Here is a 9,989-nt window from a genome sequence, read left to right as displayed (position 1 = left end):
ATGGCTCAACTTTTGGTCACCGTGACAATGCGGCAAAGCCAGTTTGTCTCAACTTGCAGCTGACCCCTGTCCGTGCGATCTTTAGGGGGTCCGCTTTTTAACGGCCAGGATCGACCCTGCTAGTGAATCTTTGTGCGCAGCAGATGGGTCCCAGCCTCCCAGGGCAGATTCCGCTTGCTGGTAGATGGTAATTGGAGTCGCTGAGTCACGCCCAAATAGCTTGTTGCCTTTACATGCAATGCAATCTTAGTTTTGGTTCTCGGGAAAATTAGTAGGATCCGATTCCGAGTCCACACTCAGATCAAAAGCGAGGTTCTCTGTGAGGAGAATGAATGGAACGGCCACTCAGTTCTCAGGTTGCACTAGAAAACAACAACAAAAGGGGGGAAGTAAAGATAAATCTGTAGGAATCTGAAGAAATTTGTGAGAGAAAAATACTGTTTCGGATGAAAAAAGAAACGGATCAAGCAAGGTTTAAAGGTACGTGAATGGGGCAAAAAAGGACATGCAAATTTTAGGTTCGGTCGCTTGCAAAAAAGGACGTGCAAGTGCAAGTTTAGGAAGCGAAAGAGAGGGCTCCAAGACTTCACTCGATCGCCACTATAAAAATAAAAACTACGTTCTGAGGGTATTAGTTAAAGTAGTTTCACCACATATTTTCTGGCGCAAGAAACCTTTACCACCACGGCAGCGATCGAGGTCCAACAAGAAAATATAGTTACCGGGTATCTTGGTTGCACCAAGTGGAGAGAATTGGATTCTAGGTGTATGGCAGACCACTGTATCTAATAACTAACGTGATGCCTCACTAAAGTAGGGCAAGCGGAGGCAACAATCCAAACAAGCTCTCGTATTACAACAATTTCAGCAGAGACCACAAATTCGGACCCCTGTACATTTTAGGGTCTACTTTTATTGCACCTAATTCACAATAGAAATGGGTTTGCAAATTTATTTCAATAGACACGAACACATAGGATCCACAGCATGTTCCTTTTTTCTTTTCTTTCTCTTTGTTTTTCATTCCTCCCTGGCAAGGCGGCCATATTTGTCATGGCCCTCATTTATCCCAAGATCTCACCTGCTAGGAGGGGAGGAGCCGCCGGGAGAGGAGGAACGTACAGGGGCTACCGGGGAGGGGGGCCATGCTGACGCCAGTGGAAATGATCACACTGGAGGGTAGCACGACACAGGGGGTAATGATGGAGGGCGGTGACGAAGCAACGGTGGCGGGCAATACAATATGATGGGGACAGTGCGGGACAACAGAGACATCACGGTGGAGGACGGAGCCGATACTAGGGATAAAAATCTAGGAGGTGAAATTGTTGCTTAAATTTAGAAGGAATATTTGGAGAGAAAAAAAACTATTACTCTCTCATGCATTGGATGCATGCATGGGCCGGACACATGTCACGAATCCCACGGAAGGTGGCCACGATTGCTCAATATGAGTACCATCCTCATTGAGTTTTTCCTCTCATCCTCGGAGTGGAATAGTCCACATAATCCATGTGGCTTATAGACAGTTAAGCCTCTTATGGTCGCATGTTTTCCCTTTTTCTTAGGATGTTGGCGCAATGGTCTCATTGGAAAATAAAATCGACTATATAATCGTGACCTATAGTTGAACATGCCTATCAAAACAGGAAATATGATTCACATATGAAACAAACTACTAATTAAGGGTTTGATTGCTTCTCTTGCTCACCTTTGGCTAGCCTTGCGTGTCAAGGTTAGAGAAGAAGAAATCATTTTGGGATGCTTTGCTTGTTTGAATTTGGGTAGTGTGAACAAGATTTTCTTGCTTTTGAGGGGAAGCCAAAGTGCTCTCCTCACCTAGCAAGGTTTGTCTTACCTAACGTTGCTAAAGAATTCTTCTGCGCAAGGTTGGAAAGACAACAAAAAGTATCATAAGACGAATAATAGTGATGGAATAAAGGTATGTTTAGACTCATTAGTGCTAATTAGCAGCTAAAATCAACATATAAGAATCTAACAGGCGTACCGATAGATCTGCTAACAATTAGTTTATTAGTTGGTGGAGGGGTACTAATAATTCATATGCACGTCGCTCCAACTACTTATTATTACCGGTCGGATCCAAATAGCCCATACTAATAATTCATTTAGCTAATACTCTTTCTATCCCGAAATTGTAAGCGTATAAACTTATACTAGAGAAATTCAAACTTTACAAACTTGGACTAATAATTAGTCAAATTATGTATAAGTTTAGGACATAATACTTGCGACGATGGATTTGTAGATGTCATTGATTCTTTAAAACATAAAAATATATTATAAGAGAACCAAGGTCAATTGATTTTATTATTATTTTGGGACGAAGGGAGTATTTAGCAGTTATTAGTTGGCTGACTTTTAGACAGACAGAGGGGGTAGGACTTAAATATAATGCACTCTTGCATTTTTCATCTGTAAAATTCTAAAACTACGAAGTAGATGTCTATATTATCACTGCTGCCCCAGCTCCCCTTGCTGGTCCTTCTTGCCGTCACCACTTTCAAGTCCTAACTTCTTCCTTTCACGCGAGTTCGCCGGTGGCAAGAAAAGAGAGGGGACCCATCTCTTTACCTCTTTAGATCTAGTTTGCTTATATTTAGTCTAAATAAATTATCGACGAAATCAAATATTTTTGGTCGAGATGTTATTACCTAAAATAACTTTGGTGATTGCCACGATGAGTCCATCGTTACAAGCACCGATTTCATCAACATGGGACCAATCTATGACCATTATTTGCAAGGACACTACCTCGGGTCATCGATCTCAGTGTTGGGAGGCCATTGCCGCTGGTGGGCGGTGGCTTCCCCTTCCCCGTATTAGCAGCAGGCAGCAGGCAGCAGGCAGCAGAGCAGCTCTGGTCTCTGGACCTCCGGTGAACTCCAACAGAGATCGCCTCCTCCCTCCCTCCCTCCCTTCCGTCCGCCATCTCTGATTCCTTTTGCGTGCGCAAGTTGTTAAATCGGCACACGACCTCTGCTTTTGGAGTGGAGGAGGGGCATATACGGGTTCACTGGTGCGCCGGGGCCGCCGCTTTTTCTGCTGGCCTCTCATTGGAACGCACACCATTTAAAGAAGCAAACTGCACTCCACCATCACCAGCACCAAGGCGCCACCACCAAGCACACCGCCACGCCACACGATCCAACGCGCAGGCAGGCGAAGATCAGACCGGCCAGAGCTTAATTGCCTTCTCCGTCAGGGGTCGGTCCCTGCTTGCTGCGGCGTGAGAGCAGATATTAGATCGGATTTGGGCTGGGTAAGTTTGTTGAGCAGGATTATTCTTGTCGCCGCCCGTGCTTCTTGGTTGATCCTGGTCCGGCAGGATCGAGACCGGCGTCCCTTTCCCAGCGTTCTTTTGGATTGCTTCTCTCGCCGGAATCGTGCGTCGTTTTTTTAACTAAATTTTGGGTTTGGTATGAACGACGCTCGTGTGAAAATTCAGTTCCTTGCCGGCGCTTTGCGTGCAGATTGTACGGCCGCGGTTGATTGGCGGGGTCTCAGAGTCTGACTTTCTGTAGTACTCCTAATCATTATCACTGCTACTGGATTTGGTTTTCCTAGGTCATTTTCTAGTAGTTATGAACTGCAGGTGTACGCTGGCCAGGTGCCCAGGTCCCTGTCCACAATTTACTTTTTTTAATGGGCTTACTTTTGTTGTTCCGAGGATTTGCATGCAGCATACTCAGTTATGCCTAATTGTGCCTACAATTTGATCATTTGGTGTTCTAGTGTTGTGTTCTTCGTAGAGTTTATGAAAATTTGTCAGTTACACAGCTTTTTGAGCATAATTTGGCAGGTGGTCAGTTACACAACTGACTGTGCGTTTCAGTTTTGAATTGGATACATGCGGAGTGAAAGAAAATCTGTTTCTGAAACATACATCTTCATCTTCATGTTTCTTGAGCTTCTTTTTTTTGCCGGCAGTCTTAACATAGAAGTTTCGAGATTCCTCTGTTAAAGCAAATCTTTTAGTTTGGAAGGTTAACTTTCTTTGACATATTTAATGCCATGTGCAGGTTCTTGTAGCAGTAGGCACCAAACTCGTCCAGGTTGTGCAAAAATGCAATGAAGTTGTTTGGGGGAGCTGAGCTTCCTTCTAGGCTGGAAGATCCAAAATCTGTTCTCGAAAATTTACTCTGCCTACAGATGGCAGACGATCCTAATATGAACTTTGGGGCATTCTCCCAGTCACTCTGCAGCCAGCATGTAGTTTCATTTCCGACAAGCGTAGCCACTAGTGGCTCAGGAGGCATGCCAACATACCTGGATTGTTCCACTGGGATGGATGCCAGTGTGGGGATGCTGACCACACCTTCAGTGGTTGTTTCCACTGGTTCATCTAATATGCCAACAGATTCCGGGCAGAACCTCAAATATGGTGGGCCGCTGGCTGCGGATTGGACACAGCTTGAGCTTGAAATTCTGAGAGATGGCATGGAGAAGTAAGCTATCTCAACCATCATATGCATACATATTGTTTTGTAATTCTGTTCCTTTCAGAAAATTTTGCCGTTATTGTTGATTTTTTTTTTTATCTTAGTGCTGTGTCCAGTGGATACAGATTACATGAACGATGCTGCCACAAAGTTTTTCTATCACTTGTTGAAGTTTGGATCCATTTAACTCGTTGCTAAAATATTTCCCTTTGTTTTTCTTTTGTGTACAATCATGAAAAATTCTCAGATATGTTCATGAACAAGGCATCATGAAGTATATAAAGATAGCAGCATCGTTACCGAACAAGACAGTAAGAGATGTCGCAATGAGGTGCCAGTGGGTAGGGGTAAGCAGTCTATAGCCCGTACATGCTGTTCTACAATGATATTTGTTCTTTAAAAAAGGATCCATTTTTTTCCATTTTTGACTACGAGGATACTATCCGCTTAAGATGCATAATGCGTAAGAACACTGAATATATGCAACTTGTGCAAAAATGTTCAGAAATGTCAATCACTTCCTTGGATATACACGTACATACTTCCTTTCTTCCTTGAAACAGTTTCCTGTTCGCTTGCTCGTATCTGGCTTATAAGCCATGGCTTATCAGCTAACGAACAATATTTTTCTCTCACACCAAACCAGCCAACAGTACTTTCAGCCATGGCTTATAAGCCAAACCAGCCCAAACGAACAGGGCTTGATCTGAATAGAATTCCACTAACCATGTGTGCATATAACTAATACTAGCATGAATGATAGACGACTTTGTTTTCAATCTATTAGACTTGAGCATTTGGACCATGATCATAGTGAGACCTGAGTTGGCAATCACTGTACCATTTTGGTCTATTATTCTATCGCTTTTGATTTGTATTCTGAAGAAAAAGGAAGGGCTATCAAAAGACAGCATGACCTTATTACATGACAAAGCACACCCATCTCTCTGTTGGCAGTATTCCACCTTTTTGTTCTATATGTTTGTTAGCTGCAATAGGTCTACTGCTGAAATAAACTGACCCACACTTACATATTCCTTTTGATTGATATGGATACTGTAATATTCGAATTCAACTAAGGTATGAATGTATGGTAACTATTTCATTTGATGTATATGATGAACTAAATTTTTTATTTTATTTTGAAGTTCCATCAGAAGTATAGCTAGCTAAATAACAGATAATTTCTGTACCAATCTGCCTTTACTTGAATGTGCATTTTCTATCCAACTTAACTGTGTTGCTCATTTTATTTAATATTAATACTACCAACAATTTGGATATATCTTGTAGAAGAAAGTAAATACAAGGCGAAGGAAACCCCAAGAACACCATACTGGGAGAAATACAAAAGAAAGAAAGGTATTAATATTCCTTTCTATTTGATGAACTTTGTTCTGTATTGTTCTCTTTATATTTACTGCCACTGATTATATGAAAAATAGAAAATAATTCACTTAGAAAAGCTAAGGCTCGTTTCCAAATCCAATTTTGAAGTCGATGGAGAGTATAATAAAAGTCAATATATGAGAATGTATCATGTGCTCCCATGCTCCCATGATTAAGAAAAAACACATAAAAAATTCCACCAAAATATGGGTGGTTAGATGATACAATGATGTATTCAAGGGAAAAAAATATTGGGGTTGAAAAAAAAAATGTGCAAGGAGAAACAAAAAAAGAGAGAATCAGCAAGTGATTTGGTGTGGGTTGCCGATCCAGATGAGCACTGCACCCAACCCAATTGCATGCTGATTTTAGTTTTTTTTTCTGTTTTCACAAAGTTTTGTTCAACCCTTAAAGTTTGCATGAGCATAGATCATTGCATCACTATCCATCCATGTTTCTGGTGGAATTTTTTTGCACTTCTTTTTCTTTTGCGGGATCATTGGAGCACCTAAGGGGGTTGAGCACAGATACATTCTCGTCATTATATACCATGTCAGTTATCTACTTGGTCAATTCATACATGACTTGCATTTATATATTTTTAAATGGTGGCCATTATGGTTGTTTATCAGGATAAATTTGTAGAGCCTGCACCGTGGGGAGCAAATCATCCTCTTCAAACAGGCATGAGAGCCTCTTCATTTATGCCGCATAATGTTCAAAACAATATGTTTCTATCTGGAGGTTGGTAGGTCACTTGACTACTTGAGTATCAGGTCTAATTGTTTGCTTCCATGTATCTTCTTTGTTTCTTGTTATCTGCTGTTAACTGTCTCGTGCAATTATCAAATATTATGATCTGGCATTTGAAATTTTCGCATCTGAGAGGATAAATACTGCTGCCAATACTGGAGTGACTGAACTATTTCACTTTATATTGACTCCATTGCTAAGTTTATCGCAGGTAGGCACCCCACTGGGCTTGATATTTAATATGTAATCTTAAATGCATATATTTTTACCTGTAAGTCGTGGATGTTTACTGTTCAAGAACATGAATGAGAATAACTTTGGGTGTGTAGTACTTGTTAGAACAAATTTAGGATTACACAGCCTTCTACTTGCTAGTATCTGAAACTACACACAAACATGTAGCCTGCTGTCTTGTCCTTGGTTAATGAGATACTGTAAATCAGTTATTTTTGTTTGTCATAAATTGCACTTGAGATCCTTGTATTTTTCAGTAGTGCACTATCCTAAACTTTGGCAAGATTTGACCAATTTTTGTTTGTAATATAATATGACAATGCCGTATTTTCCATCATGTAGCCTCTGAGATAGATCGTCCAGTGCAGCATCTACTGGAGGAAAATAATAGGCTTCTTAATCAAATCGAAACAAATATTCAGAGTTTTCAGGTTTGTATAGTTCTCCTTTTGTTACTTACTCTGTTTACAGTTTTTTATTCATAATTTCTGTTAATCAATATTAGCAAGAAATGTATATCCGAATAGAAAAGCATATATTTCTTTTAGAATAGCATAACCCCTTCAATTTCAGTTAGACTGCATAGGGAACAACATTACCTTTTCCTCCAATAATACATGATGAGCATTATTTTATAGTTATCTTTATTCTCCCTTGCAGCCTCATAACAATTTCGATCTCTTCCATCGGGCAAGAGGGAACATTAATGATCTTCTACAAATGTAAGCATCATCTAATGAAACACCTTTACAGTTATTTTGTAAGAAGATTAGAGTTATGCTTGAAAGGGTTCGATTTTGTGATACAGCTGCTTCTCCCGCTGATAATAATGTTTCTTCTATAAACAGCACGAGCCAACTGCCTGGACTGAGGACCAAGATGCCTCCACTTAGCGTGTCAGTGGATGAAAATCTTGCTAGCTTCGTGCTTCCTGGCATTACAATGGTAAGAATTTGAAGTGCTGTTCGCCAATTAACACTCTTTTCCCACACAGACGACTGCATTTTACCTTGAGATTCCAGGTCCTTTCATGAATTTTCTTGAACTTCAAATTACAGCACCTGTGTTGTTCTTGGCTTACTGACCAATTTATGTTCCTTATCAGGATCAAATTCTTGGAAGCAACCATTTGAAGGAGGAGCCAAGAGGATGGTAGGTCACTGCCAACGGGCTTCAGTTTAGGCAGACTTTGGGACTTTATTGGTAGATGCATGGAACATATGGAGAACTACTGCTTCATTTTGCACACCAAGTGGCGACACCATTCACCAAGGACCTGCTTTCTCTATCTGAAAGCGAAAGGAGAGGTGACTGAAACCGTTCAGCTGCCCTGCAACTAGCCTTAAACATTGGTGGCTAAACAGCGAGGGTTATTAGGAACTGCAGTTTTTGTGGCCTTGCTGCACCTGTAAATAACTATGATTCTTTTTGGCTACTCCTTCAGACAGTAGGGTAAATAGATGTAGCGGAGGAAGCTCACAAGAACTAGCTAAATAGTTCTCTCTAGGAAGAACCCGCTACATAGCAAGAAGGAACCTTTTTGCCTGTCGCCATTTGTTGCTCTTCCTGCATGTGAAGTTGTGAACGCAATCCTAGTTCCTAGTTCTATATCCGTGCTCCGTCTTTGTATCCTAGTCCTAGAAATATAACGACCTGTTTGGCAGGTTTCTTTTGGCTAGAAATGATGGTTTTACCGGCTCCTAATTCATTTCTGGAAAAGAGAGAGAAAACGGCTTCTTGTTACAGCGCAGAATATTCCCTAGAAGCTACAGCTGTTTTGTGAGAAGAAACCTCTCAAACAGGGCGCCTAAATATATGAGCATCTACATGATCTTTGCGAAAATCTCATCGAGGGCGGAGACGATGTTGCCGTAGCGCTCCTGCACCTGGACCTCGTCCTTGTCTCTGGCGGCGTAATCCAGCTGCGGTCAAGAGCAGAGCACAAGATGAGCAAGCACATCCATGCCATTAGCCACCTGCACTGCACTGCAACGGAGATAAGACAATTCCGAGCTGCACTTCTTACGCTGGTGACGCTGTTGAAGAGGTCGGAGTAGAGCCTGCGGAGTTCGGGGCGCTGCCCCGTGGGCCTCGCCTGGATGATGGCGTACAGGTCCTGCTTGAGGTTGGACGCGCTGGCGCGCAGCGCCGCCTGCAGCTCCCGCCACGCCCCGGCGTCGATGAAGCGCTTCACGCCCAGCAGGTTCCGCGCGTGGGTCCGCACCACGGCCTCGGCCTCCTCGCTGGACTTCTCCGGCAGCGTGAGCCGCAGGTCGAACGTGCCGGCGGCGCTGCTCGCCACGGGCGGCAGTAGCTGGGACGCCAGGACCGCCGCCCCCGCCGCCGTTGCTAGCCGCCTCCTGCTGGTGGTGGCGGCTGCGGAGGCTGGTGCCCCTGGCCTCTGCGACTGCTGCTTGCTGTTGCTCTTGCTCGGTGGCTTATTGGGGGACGTAGTTTCTGCGCGCGACAACAGGCTCCTCGCGGACAGCGCCTGTACGGCGAGCCGCAATGCCATCGCGGAGCAGGAGCTCGTGCACCGGCTGTGGTTCTCGCCTTCTCGGTCGATGGATGGGGTGAGGTTTTGGCGTTTTGCTCAGCCAGACAGTTCGGATAACGTGGCAGGCGCCAGGCGTAGGTCACGCTCGATATTCGTCGTCTGACAGACAAATCGTATGCTCGAGTTCGACAGGAAGATGCTACACTGCCGTTACTTTATTTTGCATCGCATCGACCCCGACGCGTTTGAAATGTTTACTTGACACATGCTATAATTTAGGACTGAAGAAGTCGGTAAGTTTAGTTTTGGACATCGATTTGATCTCTAAGACATAGTCTTGTCTACTATGCTTACCTTGAGTCTTTTAATTGATCAGAATAATGATGTATATTTTCATGAAACTACGGTTCAAGACAAATTTACTTGTACTCGCTCCGATGTTTCTCATGTCGTGTAGTTTTATCAAGTGAAACATCTTTATCTTTATTTTTTTCGAACTCCAGCGAAAAAAATTAGAGCGAAAGATGAATTTAACTGAATTTTTTGACTGATATAAATTTTTTAGACCCAAGTGAAAAATACAATATTTCGAAAATTTCACAGCAATTGTAAACACCCAAAATTAGAACTGGTATATCAGAAACCTTGCCTAG

The 9,989-nt window shown here is 42.7% G+C and overlaps 2 protein-coding genes across 3 annotated transcripts; one reads left to right on the top strand and one right to left on the bottom strand.

Moving 5' to 3' along the window:
- The first annotated feature begins 2,708 nt into the window (after positions 1 to 2,708).
- On the top strand, positions 2,709 to 8,392 carry LOC136496631 (uncharacterized). 2 transcript variants are annotated; one of them, XM_066492364.1, is made up of 9 exons: positions 2,709 to 3,283; positions 4,044 to 4,469; positions 4,711 to 4,810; positions 5,757 to 5,825; positions 6,485 to 6,536; positions 7,182 to 7,270; positions 7,500 to 7,561; positions 7,688 to 7,784; positions 7,945 to 8,392. In XM_066492364.1, exons 2-9 carry the CDS (start codon positions 4,093 to 4,095, stop codon positions 7,993 to 7,995), a joined length of 897 nt encoding a protein of 298 aa, XP_066348461.1. In that variant the 5' UTR covers positions 2,709 to 3,283; positions 4,044 to 4,092; the 3' UTR covers positions 7,996 to 8,392. The 2 variants fall into 2 exon arrangements, with proteins under 2 accessions (XP_066348461.1, XP_066348460.1); XM_066492363.1 differs by having other exon boundaries at positions 2,716 to 3,283; positions 6,485 to 6,596.
- Positions 8,393 to 8,547: 155 nt separating this feature from the next.
- On the bottom strand, positions 8,548 to 9,434 carry LOC136496632 (psbQ-like protein 3, chloroplastic). Its single transcript, XM_066492365.1, has 2 exons — positions 8,866 to 9,434; positions 8,548 to 8,761 (listed from the first exon to the last, which is right to left on the bottom strand). Exons 1-2 carry the CDS (start codon positions 9,352 to 9,354, stop codon positions 8,663 to 8,665), a joined length of 588 nt encoding a protein of 195 aa, XP_066348462.1. The 5' UTR covers positions 9,355 to 9,434; the 3' UTR covers positions 8,548 to 8,662.
- Between the last annotated feature and the right edge of the window lie 555 nt (positions 9,435 to 9,989).

Source organism: Miscanthus floridulus, chromosome 12 (assembly GCF_019320115.1).
Source record: "Miscanthus floridulus cultivar M001 chromosome 12, ASM1932011v1, whole genome shotgun sequence".
Lineage (NCBI taxonomy): Eukaryota > Viridiplantae > Streptophyta > Magnoliopsida > Poales > Poaceae > Miscanthus > Miscanthus floridulus.
This window is presented reverse-complemented; position numbering and strand designations above follow the sequence as displayed.